The 24,776-nt window shown below is 43.0% G+C and overlaps 1 protein-coding gene across 4 annotated transcripts in view; it reads left to right on the top strand.

The window, feature by feature from the left end:
• LOC126525062 (uncharacterized) overlaps window positions 1-24,776 on the top strand; it is a 140,588-nt gene that overhangs the window by 90,556 nt on the left and 25,256 nt on the right. For all 4 annotated transcript variants that reach the window (XM_050173120.3, XM_050173119.3, XM_050173121.3 and 1 more), the window contains 10 exons: window positions 3,064-3,171; window positions 5,470-5,604; window positions 6,138-6,195; window positions 6,570-6,653; window positions 12,606-12,762; window positions 13,448-13,613; window positions 14,403-14,558; window positions 15,301-15,518; window positions 18,798-18,930; window positions 21,424-21,488. In XM_050173120.3, the coding sequence (XP_050029077.2) occupies window positions 3,064-3,171; window positions 5,470-5,604; window positions 6,138-6,195; window positions 6,570-6,653; window positions 12,606-12,762; window positions 13,448-13,613; window positions 14,403-14,558; window positions 15,301-15,518; window positions 18,798-18,930; window positions 21,424-21,488 (1,280 nt within the window). The remainder of the gene's footprint in view (window positions 1-3,063; window positions 3,172-5,469; window positions 5,605-6,137; window positions 6,196-6,569; window positions 6,654-12,605; window positions 12,763-13,447; window positions 13,614-14,402; window positions 14,559-15,300; window positions 15,519-18,797; window positions 18,931-21,423; window positions 21,489-24,776) is intronic.

The raw sequence follows: 24,776 nt of genomic DNA, 5'->3' as shown, positions 1-24,776 counted from the left end.
AGGAAAAGCAAGTAAGCAAAACTAAGCAAAAGTGAAGGCCACAGCTGAGCCAAACAATGCTTACACATTAGTAGACGATTCTCAGAATTTCTGTAGCTTTTTTGGTGCTTGAATTTGCAGGAGTTTTTCTCTATTCAAGTACACAGGGCTTTGCCGGGACCGAAAGAACAGTTTGAATTATCCATCAATTCAAATTAAGTGATTTTTAATCCTTTGAAGGTCGATTTTTTTCGCCATATGCGACCGCCCAGGGTCGATTTTTTTTATTGCAGATTCCATTGTTCTTAGGGACTTATTTAGAAAAAAATTTATCATAATTTTTCTAGGGTGACCGTAAAGTGAGAAAAAAATATTTTGCATTGGTATATATGTACTCTTCATTGATGAATAACAACAATAAAGAAGTAAATAAACTTATAAGAATTAAAAATTTGATAAATTGTTATACACATAGTTCAAGGCTTTGAAAATGTGCACACGAGACTATTTCGCAAGACTCAAATGTTCCTGCTCTTACGCTAATATGTACATCCATAGCGTAATCGAACTGCTTAGATGTGCGCACTCAAGAAAACTGTGTGGTTGTGTGCCCGTCAAAAAAGCGAAACGTGTGACAAACTTCCGCTAATCTTCATCTTATCGTTAACCACAGGCAATCAGTTTTTGTGAGTGTCAAAAAAAAAAAAACCCGACAGAAATGCATGCACGGTGGCATCCTTCCTATGCGCGCCCCTGTGAGCACTAAACGAGCAAGAAACAAGCGGTCACCCTTTGAGCGATTAGTAACGAGATAGCCATCAGTTTTGCGAGCGCAAGAAGCCGAGACAGTCCGCGGAACAAAACCCAAACTGCCGCCCGCCCGCGCGTGCATGAATGCGTGAGCAGTAGTATATAGACGCGTGGGGGCAAACTAGCACTAAAACAAACCATGCAACGAAAACCAAGAGGGAGGTGCGTGAAAAAAATTCCCTGTATTCCCACATAGTGGCAGCACATGACTGAAAAGAAAAAGTTAGGAAATTGGCGCCCTTTTTAAATGTGCAGACAGCGCCGTAAAGACACGGCATCGACCATTTTTGGACTTGTTCGCGGCGCCGAATATTTAGTACGTCATTGACCCTCAAAGGGTTAATTATTGCTATTTCACTGTATATTTATGTAAACTCTGACTTCGTTATAACAAGGTTTAACTGTATTCAGGGCTAGTTCATAGAAACGAAAGACAGGTGGCAACAGCAGTTTCAAGTCTCCTGCCTCTGGCGTCAGCGATCGTGGCAGCAGCTGGGCATAGCTAACCAAGTGCTGAACATTTTTTAAGGAACAATTTTCATTTGAAAGTAGCAACAGTTTTACTTTTACAGATCAGTCCTTCCCTTCTGCCTAATTATTGGCACTCAACAGGTGGTCAATGTAGCCACTGGGAAGAAAGACAAGATACAAGGGAAGCTTTGAGTCACCCGAGAATTGTCTTATCCAGGCTTATCCATTGCGGAACGCTAGGAGTGTCTAGTAAGGTAAAGAGGATGGGGTGATGCTAGATGGCTATGTGCACTTGGCTTTCGGCAGCATGATTTGACTCGGAACACTGTACTGACTTTCAAATAACGCGACTCCAGTTTGTGATATCGCATGATCGCTGATGTCACTGATGTCCATGAAATGGTGGAGGAGTTAGTTTTAAAGTTGGTCACTCAAAACAGTGATAAGAACTTGCACCAATATCATCATCATCATCATCATCACACCACCACCACCACCACCACCACCACCACCACGACCACCATCATCATCATCACCACCACAATCATCATCAGCCTATATTTATGTTCCCTGCAGGACGAAGGCTAGTACAATGCACCTATATAATTGTAGTTAACTTTTTTTTTTCACTGAGATGATAGCATGAGAAAGTACCTAGCATTATATATTTGGAACCATGGCTTCGATCTTAAGATTCTATTTTTTCATTCCGGTTTCATTGCGTCGTTAGAGAGTTCTAGCTGTGCATTTACGGTCTCATCCACTCAGACTGACGTATGCTACCAATTTACGCTCAACCGTTTAGCCAGAACGCTGGTGCATGTGGCTCACAGCACTTATGCCGGCAGCAGAACATGCAACACTTCCCTTGCTCCTCTGTGAAGTCAATTTAGTGGAGCCTGAGGGTGCATCTACTTGGCTTCTTGGTTATTTTTCAGCGAAGCTGTGTCGCTCCCGTCTAGGGAAGATGGGCTTGCGAAAAATTCGAAATCCACCCTGTTCCTTGCAGTGCCTCAGCGCTTGAAATCTGAGTGGAGCGCAACGTAGGCAACACTCTGCTAGAACTGTATCAAGCTCTTTTACCGAGTGACTGCGCTCTGTGGGAGACCCAGCTTCTCGATGGTAGTTGGCTGAGGTCAGCAAATAGTGAAAGTCATCCATTCATCCACATCAAGTCATCCACTTTACTCATCCACAATGAGTAAAGCGACGTGCGTCCATCGCCTGGGCTGGCATGCACTGTCTCACCCCATACCACAGAGCTTCAGAATCCTATTAAAAAAAGTCTTAACAGAGCACAACGAGGACCTGCGCTGGCACGCATTGCAATGAAGAATCCTCCATCGTACTGTACTTGGAGGCTTTATTATAAGTGAGTGGATACGGCTGCATTATGCATCGTTATTAGTTTGCTTTATAATCATATTAATATTATTTTTAAATTTTAGTTGTCAGAAAGAGCCCCACTGTCACGTCACATCTGGGCAAATACTGCAAATAAATACCAGTGGGGCACATCAGAACTTGAGGCTTCACACCGTGGTTACTGTGCCGACAGCTACATTTTGAAGCAAAGACAAAGAGGGGCAGAAGTTTTTGCTGGTACTCTATGAAGGAAGCTGAGGATATGCTCTGCAAGGTGTCCCATTTTTCTCCGTGTCACCATTAATTCTCTCATGCATAGATTGCACTGTGGTATCAAAAGCCTCGTTGCTGCCTTTATCTGTCTTCTGTGATAGAACCTCGCGGCCAAACGTGGGGTGCCTTTACAATTTGAGTGCTTTTTTTTGCTTTTCCACGCAGGATGATGGCATGCAAGAGCTCATGGTGCAGTACAAAAGTGAGGTGCAGAAATTGAAGGAAGCCCTGAGCCAAGCCGAAGCCAAGCTGTCCACATTTGAAGCTAAGCAGGTCAGTGCTGCATGTTGTGGATGCACCCTCACTGCAATGGATGGGCAATCTCGTGACTCGGCAAAACAAATCGTTCAGTGCCTTTCGGCAAGTAATGCTAACTTGTGTTTTATTGTGTTGACCATTGTAACTATAATGAGCCAACAGCAAGTTTTTAAAAATGAAACGAAAAAGTTATTGAAATGAAATATTGTATGGCGCACATGCTGTTTGCTCATATAACATTGCACTTCATTAAAGCTTGCATAGAATTTTTCTTGTTTACAGATACTTTAATACTTAAAAGATATTTTCATGTGGCTCTGCATCTTCTTTTCTGAGTAAAAAATTTGGTGGTAGAGTTGTCCGAAATTCGTAAAACACTGCAAAAGGGTGTTTGTGTTCCTGGTTTGTAACTAGAACATTAAGCCGATGGTGTATTGAAACAGCCAATTGCATGTTTTTGAGCAGAAGTATTTGCCATAAAAAAAAAAAAAAAAGAAAAACCACTGGACAAAGTTTCTGTATTGTCTTGCAGATGGCACAAAAGAAAATGTACGCGTATCTAAGCTCTGGGGTCACTTTTTTTCTTTTTTTGTTTTGCTAAGGGGGGGGCATTGAAAGAAAGAAACAAACTAAAAAAAGGAAAGAAAAAAGTTCTGCACATTCACCATAGCAACTATACTTTCCTACATTTTATTTTAATTTGTATGTTTTGTGTCTTCAACTTAAAGGCAAACTGGAAGGAAACTGCACTTTAGCTAAGTTGATTATGTAAATGAGGGGAATAGTACAGTAGAACGTCATTCATACATTTTGGAAAAAAATGTGAGAAAAAGCATACCAACCAGGAATAGGTATGATCCAAACTGAAGTCACTTAAAAATTTGGCAGACTCAACTGTACTTGACATCTAGGTAATGTGAAGTGGTGCACATACGTTGCAGCACGAGACGTTGACGCGCACTGAGCTGGCGGGACCGAGAAGTGTGTTGTCATTCTTTCCAGCTTTGGGGCAAGCTTACATTTACGCTCCTCAAATTAGCTCTGGGTCAGTAGCTTCTTCGGGTGGGGCATTTTCATGCTTATTTCTGACATGCCCACTTGGCGAGAATCCCTACGGCAGGAGACGCTGACACATGTTGAGCTGGTGGGGTCTGAGTGGCCCAGGTGCGCTTTTTTTTTCAGTTATTGCATAGTGTTTTAAGACAGCGACAGGAAACTGAAGTGAAATCGAGCTGATGGGCAATGCTGGAATGGAACATTGTCAATGGCCAGAGTGAAACACAACGCTTACTTCGTGCTACCTGCACATGGGAACGGAAGGATTGTTTGGGATATTATCTATTAATAGCACGCAGTGCGCTTCCAATGGCACCATGCCACATGTGCTGTGAAACAGATAGGGGAAGGTGCTTGCTGCAAAAGGGTTGGTGGCAATAGTTGCGCATGCAACATGCGACCACCCGTGAGGAGATCTGATGGTACTGGAAAAGGAAATGCTGCCATTTTAATGTGACATGGGTGGGCCAGTGCTGCAGGGAAGCTGCCATGGCGGGCGCCTGCTGCTTTCTATCACGCATGCCTTGTGCCTTCCTTGTTCACATGGGATCCAGTAGCCAGAAATCGTATCGTATGATTGCAGTTTGGCGATGTACTGAACATTGGTGTGGAAAGATCGTGTCTTCCAGGAATCTATCAACAGATAAAAAAGAAGCACAACTACAGTGGGTCATTTTCTTGTGTTCTCGATCGCAAATGTTGGCTCAGGGAAATCGTATTAACCGGATCGTATCAAGAGGTTCTACTGTGTATGCAGTTGAGTCGATCTTGGCAAATCCTCATGGCTAGTAATTGTCTGATTTGCTTATTAGCAGCCTTTAAGTAGCACCTTGGCAGCCGACGTTTCCACCTGGTGATTAGCTTATATGAGGCAAATCTCTGACTGTGGCCTCTGAGAATTTCAGCATGCCACAGGGACCTCCTAATCTCTGAGGTCACGCCGAGGAGCTGTGCTGGATGTCAGTGTTCCAAATGCTGTCTCATTTCTGGCAAGCACTAATGGCGCTACTTTTTTTTCAATTTTGATATAAAAAGAATTTATATTTTTGCATTCACAAGCTTCTTGTGATGCATCATCCACTCATATCTGAAGTGTGAAATTTTGCTCAGAGGCTGCTCTAGATCTATGCTATCTGCAACTATGCTTTGTACGCAGTACAAAATTTTGCTGCAGTTGACATTTAATTAGAGGACATTATGATTCAGCATGCTCATGATTTTCATGACTTGTCATTTTCTGCCGCCGGCATGCTGCAGGTTGAAGACGGAAGCACAATAGGCAAGCTGCGGGAAGACCTCATATCAAGGGATGAGGCACTGCTCCGACTGGAAGCCTCCCTGGAGCAGAAGTCCAAGGAACTGCTCTGTCTCAGGGACAATGCGGTCGAGCTTGTAAGTGACAGCCGTAGCTGCCTATCAACTGCTGGGTGACACCAAGAGCTTCTTCACTTCTTGCTAGTCTGTCCTCTTTTCGACCTTGCCTCAAAAAAATGCCTGTGTGTTTTGTAGGGTGGACCTGACTCTTTTGTCATTTTGAGCCTTGTTTTTTATGGCCTCATATTTGACTCAAGATGTAAAAGTTAAAAGCTTTCCCTCTGCCTGTGTTATTGAACATTCTGCTATTTCTGGGCACAGCTAGATAGCCTGACTCAGTGCAGAAAGATTTTCTTTCGTTAAGCCAAGAGAATATAAATGATAAAAGGTGGAGAGGAGACACTATAGTTAAAAGACGCAGTTCATCACCTTTGAAGAACTAGTGAGCCTACACATTTGCATATATAGTTACTTTATTTCCCTGACTAACATGCAGTGGATCCCAAGTTCATGAGGTTTATTGTTTAGGCATGAGAATATATCAGTTCATAGCTTTGCTTGCCTGTTCTGGTACAACCTATAAAGACACAATTATCTTTTTCTTTCCTCAGGAGGAGAACCTGCAAGCCTTGAAGGAAAAGGACGAAAGCCAGCAGCAAGTCATCGAAGGTGTGCATGTTCTTTATCGCTGTGATTGCTGAAGCAGATGCTGTTTATATCGTTACAAAGCTTAATCGAATTCTACTGTGAACCGTCCTTAATTGCAGTTGGCAGACACATGAGAAATGAGATGGTTAGATTGTCATCATGAGTGTGACTATTTTGGTGCGTGGATAGCACGGAGAACAGCATGGACAACAGAACAAGGAAGAAAGAGAAAACACAATGTGCTGCCATTGCTTGGGAATTGGAAGCAAACTACATTTAAAACTGACCAACTGATTTGCCTAACGTTGATGCAGTCAGTGAACATTAATAGCATATGCTCGTAACTTGCAGCCCCCCCCCCTCTTATCACTTTCGCTTCTCTTTTGCCTTTCCAGATCTGAACAGCAGGCTAGCAAAGGTGCAAACAGACTACGACTTCCTCAGTGAAGAGTCCCAGATTATCAAAACTGATGCTGCAGGTATGTACGTGGTAGTTCCCTTTACAAATAGGGGTTCATTTGTACAGCCATACCTCAATATAACGAGCACAAGTATAATGAGGTATTGAATATAACGCAGTAAAGCTAAAATGTTCCTTGCTTTTAGCAGCATGTAATGATTATGTATGCTTATAACAAATGCTGTATGTAAGGAATATGCAGAAGGTGTTGATGTCTCATGTGACTTCGTCATAATGGGGTTCGGCTGTAAGAGTAAATATTGGCCACAGGTGAGTGCTATATGCAATTAAACCGTATATGTACTGACTGCAGTTGGCTATTTGTTGTAGTTTATAATTGATAGCAGTTACAAGGCCAAATATTCAGTGTCATCATGAAAAACCTCTTTATCTCATCTGCGTGGACATACAATAGTAGAGTTTGAATTACAAATTTTCGAGTCCCTGGTTCCATATAGTGAAGCACTTTCAAGAGGCTATTGGTGCAAGCTTGTCCATGTATCTGTTACATTTGCTGCACCAAAATGGTGCAAGATAATAAATTAAGTTGCCGTTTCCACAAGTTAGTGACTCTGTTATGCTCAGAAGTGTTTGCATGGGGTGGCGCTGTTGTCGTACACGACATGGCTGTGAGAATACCAGACTCAGGGCGGAGAGCTGGGTGCACAGATGTTTGCATGTGGTATACAGTTGAACATCACGATAATGAAAGCCTGAGACTACGAAATTCACGCCACAACAAAATATTTTCATATCCTCAACAAACACCCTTGGGATTCAATGCATTTCACATCTTTCAACAAGAAAACGCCATTAAAATTCCACATCAGTGAAATCTGCCGGAACATTAGACTCCGTATTATTCACTCGTGTACAGCTAACAGACTACAAAAAGTGCGTTTTCTCCCTTTAGTTGCGTAAAATACTGTCAAAGAGCACTTACGAATCCACCACCATTTTGTTTCAAAATATGGCGGAATGCATTTCACAGTGACTGTCAATGGTAATGCGTTAGCATTGAATCATTCGTCGCTCAAGGATCCTATTGGCTGGCTTGGTTTTTGGGCCCTCAGACTACAAGAATATCTCTACACAGTGACTTACAAGTCGGGACGCCAACACCAGGACGCAGATTGCCTCTCTCGCTACCCAGTCGAAGACGTGACCTCTATGTCTGATACTGACACCGATGCCTGTGTTCTCTCCGTTTTTCCACTGCTCCATGTCGCCGACGAGCAGCGCCGTGATCTGTCCTCGCATATCATCATTGACCGCCTGGAATAATCACTTCGCGACAGTTCCCTTCGCTTATTCACACTTCAAGATGGTGTACACCTACACACCTACGGATTACGCCACGCGCTACACCATCATCCGAGCGCTTCCTACAAGCTGCGCCACAGATGTCGCCGATTTTCTTCTACGCGACGTGATTTTATTACATGGAGCTCCGCAACAACTTCTCGTAGACCGTGGCCAGGCATTCCTTTCAAAAGTTGTCGCGGGCATCCTGCAGTCCTGTGCCACGAGGCACAAGCTATCCACGTCATACCATCTGCAAACAAATGGCCTCACAGACTGTCTCAATCGCACTCTCACAGACCTATATGTCTGTGAGAGTACGAGTGAGAGACAAGTATGTCTCTTCAGACCACACTGACTGGGACCTCACTCAACCATTTGTCACATTTGCTTATAATTCCTTGTGTCACGACACAGCTGGTTACTCCCCATTTTTCTTTCTGTTCGACCGAAAACCAGCACTGCCCCTCGACACAACCCTCCCTGTTCACGCGGCACCGACCAGTGAATATGCCCTTGACGCCATCACCCTCAGTGCCCACGCAAGGGAAATTGCCCGTGACCGCCTTCTGAAATCCCAAGAGAGTCGAAGGCGTTTCTATGACCGGCGACACTGAGACGTGCAGTTCCCACCTGGTTTTTTGGTGATTCTATGGTCTCTGTTGTGTCAGGTCGGCCTGTCCAAAAAACTGCTGTCTCGTTACACAGGCCCATACCGAGTGCTTCGTGCCTTGGCTCCCGTCACCTACGAGATCGCCCCTGATGCCCCATCTGCTTCCCAGTCCAGTGGTATCGTGCACATTACACGACTGAAGCAGTATCACCCTCCCAGTGATGACATTTAGAGGCTCCGGGGCGTCGCTTCTGCTGCCGGGGGATTATGCTACACGCATGTGGTATTTGTTTGTTTGAATGAGGCACATGGGCGCCATCACTCCAGAAAAGAGGAGGAAGAACGAACTGGGCTCGTGCTGTGAATCAAACTGGTCAGTGCTGCAACCGTTGTTGTAAATATAACCTGTAAATAGTTGCTCATCCTACAGACTCGTCCTTCGCATAACAATATTCTCATAAAAGTGAGTTCTTTTCGATTTCCCCTGCTGAGTTTGAATTTGCGAAGTTTAGCTGTAGTGTCAACATGAAGGTTGAATGGGGTGTTAGACGGCACTCACGTTAAACGTGCCCCACATTCAAGTCGAGTCTGCTTCGTCCATTTTGCGCACTCTTGTCTAGGGAGCAGCATAGTGGCAATGGTGCTGCATAAGAGGCTAAAGTTTGTGGGACCTCATGAAGCTGAAGTGAGTGCTATACAGCAGCTTACCAATGCTGAAAAAATTGATGAAGAGCATATTAAAAGTGTTGCACCAAAGAAATTGCATATCATTGAGGCTTTCTCATGGATTTTGCCAAGAGGTTGGGTACTTGTGTTGTAGTCACAGTATGAAGAGGTAGACCATGAGGTGTGATTGCTTAGGTTTTAAATAGTGTATGAGGGAGAGCTACTTGGTGAAGTGCAGTCATCTAAAGTGTGTGCTTGTGGCGTGCAATCAATAAATGTGTTGCTGAGCTATTTACCTCAAGGTTGCAATAAGTGTGCTGCTTTTTATCACTGACATTTCTAAAGATTAACTTGCTTTCTAACAATACACAGATTTCAGGATCTATGGACATAGCTCACAGTATGGTGCAGCTCTTCTAGTTTTTACAGATACAAATAGTTTTTCTGCTTATTTATTTATTTATTCATTCAAAATGCCTTACAGGCATGAAGAATCGGCACTGGGTTGGGGGAGCTTCAAAATTTTACATAGTATAAGGAGCATACAATTATACAAATTATAAGGACACTTTGCTAATAAAGACACAGTGGAGAATAAAGTTTACACAAAGTCGAAAATGTTCAAAGCAAAAGAGACAAAATATGCAGACAAGAAGCAAAGCAGACAAGAAGTTAATTGAAGTAAGGAATGTGCGTTCATATTGTGACGGAATTTTTCTTCGTTAGCTGAAGCTACCAGGATACCGAGAAGGTCATTCTACAAGTGCATGATATGTGGAAGTTAAAAGTGTCTCTTTTACCATAGGTGCACGTAAAAGAAAGATGATTATGTAATCTTTGCGATGTGAGTAGAGAGACTTGCACAGTTATTGGATAGGGCCTTGGTCCGTCAATGTACTTGTAATCTAAATGTAATGTAAATTGTGGCATTCTAAACCATGCTCTTGGGACAAAGGAACGACAACACAGTAGTGCAAACAATCACAAAGGCATTTATTGCACCTTTCATAGACTAATGCCTGCTAGCCGAGTTGCTGTCCACAAAATATGCCGATGGGCGCGTGACAAATAGCGGAAGTCCGACTCACCACGACCGGATAACGAGCGAATATGTTCGCCCCATGGTGGACACCAATGCCTGGTCATTCCCGCGTACGGTCACGCGAATGGTAGCGTGTTCAAACGATCGTGTTCGTCCATTCCGGGATAGGCTTCGCGAGACTGTCTCGCAGAAGCATGGATCAGCGCACGCGCAGAACGTCCGCGCCACTTGCCAACCCCGAGCCAAAGAGGACGAGCCTTCTCCTTTTTGCGCCCAAGTAACCCCACCGTTAGGTGGCGTTAGCAGAGGAACACTCGCGCCATCTCTTGTACTACCTTGCAAGCATATCGACTGCCGCAGTAAAGTCATGCGGCAAAGCCGGATTACAGGAGACGGGAGATATGCGAGAAAACAACATTTCAGGGGACGTGTGAGACTCGTGCATCCCCACAAAATGTAATGTACATGTAATGTACTTGAATGTAAACAGCGATAGAAGTGCTATTTCACGACAAGTGTTCAATGAAGAAAATGATAAATTGTTTTTAATTTGCATTATGCTTGCATTGTAGTTGTAATATTGTGAGATGAATCGATCGGCTATGTTCTAAACTGATTCTGGCATAGTGGTTAAATAAATGAAATGAGGGGACCATACTGAAGAAGCAAATTCAATTTTAGGGCGAACAAATCTTATATATGCTAATGGGCGTACATCAGTATGCGTCTTACGCAGGTTCCGTCGTAAATAGTCTAAGGGACCGGGAAGTGTCGCTGCAGATTATGTTCGTAAGTGTAGTCCAGGAAAGCTTGGATGTCAGGGTTATGACTAGATATTTGAAAGAAGTCACTGCAAACTCAGAGTTGTTATTGATATATATAGTATGAAAAGGTTGAATTGAAATGTTTGCGAGTGAAAGACATTACTTCACGTTTATTCGGATTAAGCAACATTAGCCATGCGCTGCACCAACTGCTAATAAGGTCAAGGTCATTTTGAATATTTATGTGGTTATCAGTACTAGGAAACATCCGGAAAATTATGCAATTGTCAGCAAAAATCCACACATTAGAAGATGTGTTATTCGGTAAGTTATTATATATTAGAAAAGTAGTGGACTGAGAAAACTGCCCTGCACCACCAGAGGAAGTACAAGTAGTACACCAGAGGAAACTTAAGAGAGGGGAGAGGAAAAATTGTTAACAGTGAACTGCTGCTGATTGGTTAGAAAGTTTTGGATCCAAGATAGCGTTTGTGACTCTAAACACACGGAAGATAATTTAGAAATTAGTAGACAGTGAGCTGTGCGATCAAAGGCTTCTGAAAAATCTAAAAAGTTAATATGTCAATCAGTTGTTAACTCAAATAGTTGTGTTTCGTATGATATGTAAACCCTCAATCCATGCTGATTTGGAAAGAAAACATTATGTTCTAAATTATTGCAAAAATGGGAAACGATCATCTTACAGCAAATTGAAGTTAGTGAAATGGGTCTCTAATTCAAGGGTGAATTTCTATTGCCACATTTAAAGATGGGAATGATCTTCATGATATTCCAGTCTTTGGGAACCTTTCCTGTTGATAACCATTGCCAGAATATGACATAATATTTTACTAGGGGCTGATATCATGTTTTTTAGTATCATTGAGTTAATCCCGTCAATGACTGCTGATGTGGACACTTTCAGATTATTTATAATGGATGCGCTGCTGTTGACAGTGATGTCGATGGGCTGCAAAAAAGGGTAGTCAAGATCAGCTACCTCAGGCACATTTGAATGGCCTTCTCTGGTGTTATGCAGTGTGTGTGCATGTCTCTCGTTATGCAGGCCAGTCTGCTGGCCCAAATATTTGTAAAATAATAGTATTTTTGTGGTTAAATGTGTCAATTTTTCTTTCATGATTATCTCCCTGGGTGCAGTGAACACTTCTAATCGACTATATATGTATATATATTGCAAGGGACAAGAAATCTTGTGTTTCACAAGAATCAAGTCCCCAAATGAGTTTATCCACAATGTAGCCTGCAGCCATGCTGGCTCTACTTGTGCCTTGAGAGGAACCTGATCGGTGTTGAGATTTGTGCTTGTTGGTACGTCGTCATCAAGACTTTTTGTTGTATCGCAACTAGGACATGAATGCAGAGCGTGTGCGTCTTGTTCGTCCTCTGCGCTCATGTACTTGTTGCACCATGCCGAAGAGCCTGTGGGGAAGCTCAATCGTGAAATTTCGAGTGTGCCTCACTGCTCGTGGAAATCCTAGAACAGTCTCTTGCATGCCTGCCACATCTGCCAGTGTGCTTGCCTCTTTCTCCCTCTGCAAAGTGCCATCATTGCATTGTGTGCAGACCAGCAGCGGCTGGTCTCCTCCCTGGAGGAGCAGTGCAGGCAGCTGCAGACTCAGAAGCGAGCCCTGGAGGAAGAGCTGGGCACAGTCAGGCTGGCCGCCAGCGGGGGCTCCAGCCAGGTTGAGGAGCTCAACAGCCGGCTGCAGGAGAAGGAGAGGTGAGTCGGCAAGTCTCTTCTTCCACACACTCACTTGTGCAGCAGGCAAACCGGGCCTGGTATAATGCGACGCTTCTATTTCAATGTATTTCCTTTCCATGCTTTGTCAGTGACCCAAGTGGCATTGCACCTGTATTATAACCAATATTGGTCGACTGTGGGTGGTGGATGATGAGCTAGGAATAAAATCAAGGCGAAGCAATTCTTACGTTACACCGACCCAGTTGTCGGCATGCTCAGTTGATCATTGAGACAGGAAGGTAAACTTTTATTAAGCTTCAGCCCCCTGTCCAGGGCTACTAATGTGACTAAAGAAATTTATGTTGAAGGTAGTGTGCTAGTAAATGAAAAATCAACATCAATGATACGTCTGTGTAATACACAGACACATTACTGACAGTTGCTTTTCCATCCACGAGCACTTTGCCTTTAGCATGAAATCATTTCTTTAATCTCATCCTCACCTTTGGCAGTAGTCTCAGGTTAGGCCTATTCATTTGTAGTGCTGTTTGTAAAGTTGCTGAGCGAAGGAAGAAGGGCATTAAGATATGTTTAAGAACAGACTTTGGCACCTGTGTAGCTGTAAGTCTTGGCTGATTGTGGGCAGTCAACATCGGTAGTTTATGCAAGTGAGAGATATCAACTGGGATGGTGTGTATGCTGAAAACATTCCTGTGTCCTTCAGGCTGGTGGAAAACCTGGAGGCCCAGGTGCGCACCCTGTCCCAAGAAGGCGACAAGGCCCGACAAGAGGTGGCCCAGCTCACCGAGAGGCATCAGTCTGCGGCCGAGCGCACCACGGCCGAGCACGCCCGGGAGATTGCCTCACTGCAGCAGAGGCTGGCTGACCTGGTGAGATTTCACAATCCAATGATGTCGACGTGATGAGCAGACCGCAGTTCTTGCTCTTCTTTTGCTGATATGAAGCCTACAGGTACTTCAAAAGAAATGAGAAGGGGGCAGGTTGGTACATTTTGGTAGGCTAGTAGCAGTGAATGAAAGATGAAGTTTAAAGGGCTTGGAGATGCATTGACAATTAAAGACAATATTTCAATCCCAAATATCCTCCCTGAATCAATGGCAGACTTACTTGGCGTAATGAAAAAAATGTCTACAGGGTTAATGACCAGCCAGGGAAAATAAAAATAACAGAGTGTGTGACACATAGCTGACAACTCTGTAGAGCTTGTTTTAAATTGTCGTAATGACACCAACAATTAAGAACTGATTTCAAAAGAGAACACATACAGTCGATTAATTTTCAGATCGGCTCGATTACTTAGGCCATTCTACAGCACCCCCATCTGCTCCACTGAACCAATGTATAACAGCAACAGAAATACAGTAGAGCCTTGTTGATATGATCCCATTTCATACAATGTCCCGGTGCCAGTGTTTGCGATCGAGAACACAAAGAATGACCCAATACATTTATGCTTCTATTTTACCGATTAATGTGTTCTCGGAAAACACAATCTTATGGCACCAACTTTCAGTACCTTGCCCAAATGCGATTTTATGTGTTTTCCAGCCGCTAGATCCCATGTGGCAGGCCTTTTCGACACTGAAGGTGTCTCGCAGCTGGTTTCTGTGGACAGTTTCGCCATTTCTTTATTCCTTCTTTCCACCTTTGCTGAGCAGGAGGGCAAGCTGGAGGAGCGTGTGCAGCGTTGCCGGACTCTGGAGCAGTCCAACAATGAAGCTCAAGTAGAACTGGAGAGCCAGCTGCGGTCGTGGCAGGACAAGCTGGCCGCCGCGGAGCAGCAGGCCCAGAGGCTCACCCAGGAGCTCGAACAGGTGAGGGCGTTTTTATTGATGTGCTTGTCCTGGGGCAAACAAAGATTTACAGGGAGAGAAAGAAGCCATTGACCTGCTGTGGACTTATAGATGATGATGAATATGGCAGTTGTTGTGATGCGAGCTGCGGGGTCTTTGATAAATGCTAGAAAATTATCCCCTTCATGTGCTGTGCACACAATTTTGCACACTAAGCTGTAGTGCATCAAAAGCAAAAAGCACGGACGAACATAATTGTAATTTAATATGTATTGCATGCATTTTGAAACACTTGTGATTGGACTTGTGCTGCAAGATTGAATAGTATGTGTAAAGTGCTTTGATAAAATGAGTTAGATGACAGATAGTTGAGCGTTTGCTGTCAGTGTCGGTATATAGTTATGCAGCGTGTTCACTTCTTTCGTGCTTTTACTATGTTTTGCATCAGGCTTGCTATTTTTCAGCTGGCTTCACAGGTGCTCCCAAAGTATGATAGACACGAAATAGTTCGTGTTATCACATTTCCTCTGACGTTCTCGTATAGAGTTCACATTCTCTAAACTTGAGAAAACTCACTGAAATCCTAATCCGTTCTGCTTCTGTAGACTTTTCATGATTCTTGAAATGCAAAAATTGTGTAGAAACTGCATTTTCGATGGGTAGAAATAATTGGTGCTCGAAGGTCTTACAGCGCACAAAGATGCAAGTGCTTTCACTTTTCAAAGACCTATTTACTGAAGTGCGATGTGTCGGCACGGTGCAGACTCGAGAACTGCTGGCCGAGGAGCGGCGCCTGCGTGACATCCAGAGCCAGGACCTGGGTTCAGAGGTTTCTGAGCATGAACGCCAGCTCGTGGTAGCCAGGGCGGAGATGGAACGCCTCAAGGCCGAGTTTGACGCTCACCGGGAAGACTTGGCACGTCAGGTCACCGAGACCAGAGAGAATGAAGCCCGGGCCGTTGAGGAACTTCGCCAAGAAATGTGCGCTGCCCTATTCTATAGAGATTTCTCTGCATGCAAAGGGTTCACAAACCTGTTGGCCTCAGTGTTGGCTTTTGGAAACTGCCGAGCAACCCCTCGGCCCTTAGTTCTCCAGTTATGTGTTTATGCTCACTTCCATGTATAGCAGGCAATGCTGTCGAAGCTATGGAAGAAATTTGGCTATTAGAGGCTCACTCCGCACATATTTCAATGCAGTAGTTTTTGATCGGTGACCCTTTTTACAGAATAACTACTTCATGTATCACAGCTGCACTTTGTGAATGAAAGGTTAGGCCAAATAATCTTACTCTTCGTGCTTCCCGCATGCAATGTACCACATTTAAACCTTGATAGAACAGACTTCAATGTAATGAAAGTCACAATAAAACAAAGTATTCAACTTTTGATAACTTCTTGTCCATAGAACACTATGTATTTTGAACCTGCATATACTATAAAGAAGAGCGTTTATGCACATTTCAGTGTAACGAAATTTCACTGCTGCCACGAAGGAACACCTAGACAATAAATTGGGCTTGTGTGAATACTCCAACATCACCAAGTTGAATTGAATAATGAAAGTTCGAATAATTTGATTTGCGAATTGATTGTCTACTATTAGATTTTTCTAATATTCAATATATTTATGGCAGAGACCCGCACAGTGCCACACGTCGTATGCGCTGTGGAGCCCCTCGTTCTTGATGCCCCAGCAAGCGTTTCCCTTCATTTTCAGCGAAAAAGGTATCCAGAGCGCATTGTAGACAGGCAGCCCCAGCTGACACGATAGCAGACTTTGTCAGTGCGAGCGCTCCCCGACGTCAGCCCAATGCGAGGAACACACACACAGTGCCCGAACGGTGCAATTCTTAGAATGGCACTGCGTTGACCGGGGCCGCCTCTTTCACTGCAAGGCTTGTCCAGGTCTACAGAAACTATCGAAACGACAACGTGATGCGGACAGAGGGAACGGCAGCAAAAGCAGAACTTATTTCGTGAAATGCGAAAGCATGTGCGAAGATGAGGCTGATTAGCTGCCGTGTTGGATTGTGTTGAATATGCAGGTTGGATATCGTCGTGTTGGGTAACGTTGCGGGAACTTGCCGTGACCCTCTAGATCTCGGAATCATTTGCCGGTAGCAAATCACGCCAAACCTGACGATGAGACGACGTAGGCGGCTCCTGCTCTTTGCTGGCGACACTGGTTACACGCATAGCGGGGAGCGAGTCACGTGATGTGCTGTCCTTTGTGTCTGTTGCGCAGAGTTGTCTTACGATAACCCACGTGTTGTGTAAAGTCCAAGTGTGATAAGATCCTATCGTGCCCCACCTTACTTTAGGTGCGAGTGAATGCGTGTGAGGATGAGCTGGGAAGGATGGTGGCTTGATGAGCGCCATCTTTCGACGTGAGCAAGGGGAGAGGGGGGAGTGGAGCGAGCTCACGGTAACGGGAACAAGCATGCGCGAGGGCAGGGGAGTGGGAGAAGAGAGTTGGGGGTGGGGTTGAGGGGGGGGGGGGGGGTGCGGTGGCAGGCTGGCGCTCAAATTCTTTCCTGGGGCAGCCGTGGCTGCGCATGGCAAACAGGGCCCGTGTGTCATGTTCCAGAGGTAATCAGCTGCTTGTGCAATGACTGGGCGAGCTGAGAGAGCGTGGCATCGTGCGCTGTCTTCCCGCATGTCTAATGCAGGAAGTTCCGTAATCTCAAGTTTTGGAGGCACGTTGAAGCGAGCGGCAGGCGAATCATTTGCTCCCCACTGCAAGTGGCTTTCTTGATAGCATTGTGCCACTGTGGGCGACACTATCAGCTGCGTGGGTGGAGTGGACACGAAAGCGTGGCTGGCTTTGCGTCGTACCACCGAAGTGAAGATATTGTTGACACGGCATGAAACCGTATTTCTCTTTGCCGACTGTCAAATTAAAAAAAAATGTATTTTTTTCTCATTCAAATTTTCTGTTTACGATAGCCTAATAATTAGGAAATTGGAAAAATCCATCGCTGACCTCTTTGCATGAAAAATTGAATTTGAATAAAACGAAACACCGATATTACGAAGCACATTGCTGATTTTACTGTCTTTCTTATATCGAGGTTTAACTGTATGTTTTTGTCACAAGCACAAGTGGTGCGCTTAGGCCCCTGGTCATGGAAACATGTCACTCCATTTGTTTTGTTGGTAATCTGTGGCACCTTCCTTGTAATAATTACATTCCTAGATTTAGAATGTAAAATAATTTATTTTGCGACATGAATGTTTGAGACAATATGTATTACATTGTACATATGCATACCTTCTCTTTCATGTGTGATGCACTGATTTTTGGTCCCAAATGTTAGCAGTGAGAGATGTCTGTCAAGCCATCATAGCATTGCCTGCTATGTAGGAAAGAGAGTTCAGTAAAGAGTACAGGCAAAGGAATCTTGAATAAACATCTGCAGTGGACCAATGAAATATGAGTTGGCCAAGGTTTATTTGCATAGAAATAAAGATGCGAGCAGTGTGCATATCAGACAGTAGGGCTGATAGGTGGTTAGCTCCACTGCAGGGCCGAAGGAAACATGAAAAGGTGAGGAGAAAGTGCACCAATTTCGGTTTGTGAAGCCCCTTTTGAAGCCATGAGGTGGTTTTATGGTGAATAGCGTCAGTGTGTACAAGGAAACTATACCAGGAGGACTACTTGGCTGCGAGAATTTGTGTCAGACTTCTTTAATGCCTCTTGTTGTCAATTTGATAAAGCTAAAATCGCCTTGGAGACGGACACAACTCGTGAATATGAAGGACCAGCTTTCATGCGTTCTGCACACTGTGGTACTTTTCATACCTTCAAGCTTGTGCCAAGCAAGTCTTCAGCAGTCTCTTCCAAAGTTGGCACAGTCGAATCTGAAAATTGATTTAACCAATTAGCAAATTTGACGAAGTAAATTTGGAATTTTCCTTTTGAAATATGAACATGTAATGAATGTATGCTTATGACGAATATTGAATATCATGTAGATATCTTCGTGTTGAGTATGCCTGTCAAAATGAGATTTGGCTGGGTCTGTATTCTGAATTGTTCGCTTTCACTGATATCACTTTCAGTGTGTGCTGGTTGCCACTCCAGTGAGGTGTCGGTGGTGGATGCTGCATGATGCAACAAATAAAAGCATTCCCAAAAATTGTTAGTCAAGAATACTGCCCCAGTCATCATCCTTTTAGACCATGAGAAACTAGCTGCGAATTATTTGCAGCCTTAGTTTGTAAGTAATATTTTCTTGTGTCGATGTGTCCTTACCACAGGGAGAGCCAGATAAGTGTCGTCAACGAATTGCGGCAGCTCCTGTCGAAGACTGAAGAAGAGAGGCGGGCTCTCGCAGAACGCAACACTCAACTTGAGGAGCAGCTTGCACAGGCCAGTGCCGCACAGAAGAACGTACGTAACTAATTTAGCTTGCTCTCTGGAAGACACATGTAGTTATGGTGTAGCAATCATTCACGCTATCAGATGTGTACAGTCGAACCTCAGTCGAATGAGTACAGAGATAACGAAGTAAATAGAAAATGTTTCTTACCAATATCAGCATGTAAATAAAACATGCTTATATATAATAAAAGATATTGGGAAGGTATTTTTGTGTCGGATGTGGCTTCGTAATAGCATGGCTTGACTGTAATGGGACGTAAACTGCTGGCTGCTTTTGCAATCTTTGCACGATTTCAGGATGGCCCGTGCATATTTGCCAAGTTTTCTGTTTGTCTTTGGCACAGACTGTTCATACTGCGACTACAGAGCAAAGTACTTGTTCAGGTTGTTTCTACTGAAGAAAGTCTTATATTTTTTTTTATATAGAGTGAACACCTTGCAAAATAAAGAAATTTTCAGTGTTCTTGTGAAGTGTATACCGTATGGCCTATTGTTAAAGGGTAGCGATGTGCGAATGTCAAATCAAACAAAGAAAAAAAAAAGAAGAAAAAGAAGAGAAAAGAAAAGGAAGCCGAATATTGAATTGAATATTGAACGTCAGATCTTTCTTATAATTTAATGCTTCCAAAATTTTGGCCGAGAAAATATGGCGCTGCACATGCTCGGGAGTGTCCTAGTATTGCATAACAAGAACTTAGCAAGCTATCAGTAACTTTGGTAGATAGAAATCAAGATATTCATTACCATATACTCTTATTAAAGGTAGTGCCAAATTAGTATGCTCGCAGTTATTACAGCTCATTTCTAGTATATGAAAGTCCGGAAAATATTTTTTTTTTATCAATAGAACTTCAGTGGAATATAATCAAGTGCTTTCTTTCCTCTGAGTCTAATGAATTAATGACATTCTGTTGTACTGAATACCATTGAGGTTCTCTGTTTAATAGTGAACCGGTGTATTGTGATAATCTTTTTATTTATTGCATAGAAAGTTTTGCTTTCCCATTTTTTTCCAAGGTATATAAGTGCTACCCAACTTTATGACAGGTGGGTTATCGTAATGCTAATCTGCTATACAGGTGAAAGGATTGCACATCACGTCACTTAATCACTGCTACGCGCATAGCCAGTGCCGATGATTACAAACAGGTGCCGTCTGCAGCATTTAATTGTCAGGTTTGGCGTGATTTGCCACCTGTCAGAGATTCTGAAATCTGCAGGGTCACAACAAGTTCACACAATGCCCCCACTGCTCTTTGATAAAATGGCTAAATGGCCTAGGTATATTGACTTCATTACTGTGTAGGTGCTTTCTTTCACAGGGAGCCCTATTGTACATGGGCAAACTTCCATTGTAGCAGATGTGTGATGTATTAGAATGAATGCTAAAAAAAAAGAAAGAAAAGAAAACTGGGAATGTAAACTTCACTGAGTGGATTAGTGCATTAATTCCCTCAGTGCCTCCACAGTGGATTGTGTAGCTGTTCCACGAGTTCTGTTGGAGTGGGAGAGAAAGAAGGCTACAGTCAAACCCGAATATAACGAACTCAGATAGAGTGAAATATGCTCTCTGTTGAGCACTCGAAATTCTCCTATCACCATGCATGTAAAATGTATTTTTTGTAACGAACCAGACATTGGATATATCGAAATTTAAGTGCACGGATACCAAACAGCCGCAAACGCGCTAGACTCAGAAATTGTTGCCAACAAGCTGGCGTCTGCTGCCGCCGACAAGCTGGCCACCCTAGTCTGGTGCTGCCGAGGAGCTGCCGTTGAAAGACGATCGCCCTCTCCCAATGTTACCCGAAGCCCTCTCTGCTGCTGATGTGCTGCGATGATACTGTTCGGGGATACAGAGAAGCCGACTGGAGTTCATTGAAATGATGTCACGTGTTGAAAATGCGATCCTCATTGATGGAGCTAAACGAAGTGTTCAGGCGAAAATCACTGCCTACTGCAAATAGATGTACTTTTTGTGCAATAAATTACTTTTAGAATAATTATTCATGGTGACTGGCATGGTTTTTCTCTGTTAGCGCGTTTTCGCTTTGTTTCCCGCGTATAATGAATTTGGTGCTGAATTTCGTTATACGCGTTTTTCAGTTATATCGAACTACTCCATATATCGAAGAAATAGTGTTAAATCATGCTGTTCGTTATAACTGGGTTTGACTGTATTTCTTGCTTTTGCATAAAATGCATTTGTTTCATTGCGTTAAGTGTAACTGCATGCTCTTTCCTATTGTGTAAACTTGCAAGTAGAACAATTCTAATACCTGTGCTTGACAGTGACAGGCATAATTAAGCTGCACTGCAATTTCTATTTTGGGTTACATTTTGTATAGCCTCCATTAACCTTCGATGGTTCATACAAAAAACTGCTCTCCTGAAGTGTTTGAGTTGAAGTGATTTGACAGGAGTTTCCTTACTGTTCAGGGATTACACCAGATGTTGCAGGTGAGTGCAGACTGTTGAACATTCTTCTCGCATTCTGTGTAGGCTGATGATGGCAGCGCAGCAGAGATCAAGGCCCTCAAGAGCCAGCTTGAGAACCTGCAAAACAGGTAGGATGAAAAGAAACAGAGTAACTTGAAGTGGCACTCCAAAGGGTTGGTGCAAGATTTTAGGGCATGCAGGCATTTACTCAACTGGAAACCAACATCACTGTCAGAAATTCAAGGAGGCAGGGGCATGTGCGCTTGGAACATGTGACCTGCACGCGCACCCAGAAAAATTTGTGTAAAGCGAGGTTATCAGTAGCCACGTTTGGCGGGAGGATACTACTGCTTGATGGGAAAACACTGTTCGTTTTGACTGGCAAGTTATTCTGAAGCTTGGAAGTGTGAATGACATCGTTGTATGGCCAAACACATTCCTGTGTGGACAGGGGCTTACACTTCTCCAGTCGACGCTCAAGGTGTTTTTTAAGAAATTAAAAGAAAAGGTCAGGAGTGATGTTTGCATCACGCAACTAAGGGAACCTTGTGGTGGGACAATTTACGAGCTTTACTGCAGTCTAATTGCTTCCCAAGTGGACGCTGTTCGGTCCATTCAGTCTCCACTTCAGATGCTGTGTGCTAGGTTACATCTAATGGGACACTTTAAGGAAAATGAGTTTAACTCCGTCATTCGAGTACTATTCTGCAGTAACAAGAAAGCCACTCTTACCGTGAGGCCTCCCCTTATGCTGATTATGAGACAGAAAGGACGCAATAACAAAAGATGGGTGGCATTACCACCTTAAAGTTCCCACATCATCTCGCCTTGATGTTGATTTCAATGGCATTTTCTTGACCCCGTTTAATTGTTTATTGGTAAAGGTGTACTACAGTTTATTCTAATGGAACCAAGGACTGAACTTAGCATGGTTTGAAAACATTAACTGCATCATAATGGCCAAATATGAGAAAATACTTCGGAATTTGTAACATCCCACATACATACCAGCGTTGGGGTTGTGACGTGAAATTCAAATGAAGGAAGTTTGGCTTTTATCTTTTTTAGCATTCTACCTATTACTGCAAAATTGACTGAAATACCACTTTGAAAGAATATCTTATTAACCTAAACTGACTTGGTGCTTCTCGTCGGTGTTCCTTTCAGAAAGAGAACTGGGGAAAGAACAAAGAAAATTATGAAGCTTGGTTTTACAGCACGATTTTATATGGGACACAGCGAGATACACAGGACAAACCTGTATATCTCAGGTCTTGTGTACCTTGCTTTGTTCCATCTAAAATTGTGCAGTAAAACCATGTTTCATAGTACTTGTTACCAAACAGCCCACCTTAGTGACCTGAACAAAGGAAAACATAGGTCATGATGCGCTGTGAGAACTGCTTTATTAGGCAACCAGAAGTAAGAGGTTGAAAAGAAAAAAAGTATGCGCCTTTACTAGAAGTGTAAATTGATAAGTTTCAAAACTCGGAACATCGGCCTTTCCCAACTTGCCCCGTTTCATCAGTCTTCATTCCCCTGCACTGCGTAGTGTAGTGCTTTTTTGACATAGATCTCCAGAAATACATCCAACTTTTTTTGGACTAGCACTTCTTGGTGCCAATCACTTTGCACTTGGTGTCCATTAAGGTTCATTACTAGTGAAAAATAGAACAGAACAACCTCTTTACCATATGATGCACTATGTGCCTGGTCTTGGAGTGACGTGGGCATGTCGAATGCTCTGTTCTCCAGATCAATCGTAGGACTTTATGAGTGCTGTAGAGTGTTGGTCGATTTTTGAAAGGCTGGCAGGCACTTCCTAAAAATTCGGAATCCATTCTGTTCTCAAAAGTGCTGAATTCTATTCTGTTCTAAATTTTAATTAGTGCGGGGTTGCTGTAAATGATGCTGCGTTTTCAAACTGACCCGTGAAGTAAGGAGAGCAGAGGTAGATGAGTAGCCTTTTTTGAAAGAAAGCTTTTTGAGAAATAAGGAAAAGAAAAAAAGAAAGAGAAAGAAGTACTACATATAGTATATGTGCTGCAATCAGTGGGCATACCTCCTTTACATCCATTTCCTTGTCATTTAAATGTTGCTTCTTGTTGGCTTTCACTCATACAATAAATGATACCAGCAAAACAAGTTGAATTTAAGAGGAAGCTTTAGCTCGGGTGCTCCTATCTAAATACATGTAAAAGGAGAACTCGTTTTTCTCGGCAACCACTGCACCAAATTTGACGGGGTTTGTTGCATTTAAAAGAAAAACTTAAAATCTGGTGACTTTTTGTTTCGAATTTTCGATTTAGGTCGTCAATTTTTAATTAAAAATTGACAAAAATTGCAAAATTTCAGAAAACGAAACTATCAAGTTTACAACTCCGGAACTCTGCAAGAAAAGACGATATCGCAATACCGTGAATTGTACCTAATAGCACATCTAAAGCGGACAAATTTGACATCTTGCACATGAATCTCAAAAAATTTATTAATATGTAATTACAACTTTTGCAAAACCCTCGTAAACAATGTAACAAACTCACGTAAGATGTAAAATGAGATGTGAAATTTGTCTGCTTTGAATGATCTAATGGATGCCGTTTACAGAACCGCGATATCTGTTCTTGACGAAGAGCTATTAGTTTGTAAACTTCGTGCTTCAATTTTTTTCAAACTTCTGAATTTTTGAAAAATTTTTTAACAAAATTCAAGCCCTAAATCAAAATTCCGCTTCCAACAGTCACTAGAATTTAACTTTCTCTCTCAAATGCAACAAATTTCATTAAAATCGGTCCAGGGGTTATCTCAGAAAAACGTTTTTGCGTCTTTACATGTATTTGAATAGGCGGCGTCAGAGTTGGGCCCTAGCTAAAGCTTCCTCTTAAGTAGTGACGGCAAGAGAAGTAGGCTTAACTTCTGAATAATATTTGTTGTGTGAAAGCAGTTACATATTTTTTCAGCTGTTGAGTTCAGCTGTTGCATGTTGTGTGGCTGCCTTAGAGGGCTGACTTAAGTTGCCATGTCAGCTGCTAGTGTGATGTATTTGAGACTGGCCATGGCCCATTTGTTTGCTTGTAGCTAGTCCAATTAGGCTGGCTGTCTGCAATAAGGAGACAACAAAACACGGGTACATTGAGCTCATTCTTCTAGTTTATTTTGTTGTTCATTGTTCCAAGATTTCAGACTCTGCATTGACATTTCAGAAAATTGCAAAAAAAGTACAGCTTTCTGTGTTTTCTGGGATCACTTAATGACGAAACACGTGGCAGGGCTCAAAATGTAGATGCATCAGATGTTATGTTTATATCTTGTCAGAAGTGTCATCCGCAGACACTGCAGTCATATAAGGAGTCTGTCTTCTACAGTATGGTTCTGTTCACCTATCACTCAGAACATCGGGATACAGGTCTGTATGC

This window comes from Dermacentor andersoni, chromosome 3 (assembly GCF_023375885.2).
Source record: "Dermacentor andersoni chromosome 3, qqDerAnde1_hic_scaffold, whole genome shotgun sequence".
Lineage (NCBI taxonomy): Eukaryota > Metazoa > Arthropoda > Arachnida > Ixodida > Ixodidae > Dermacentor > Dermacentor andersoni.
The sequence above is the reverse complement of the archived record's forward strand: the minus strand, read 5'-3'. Positions and strand labels throughout refer to the sequence as shown.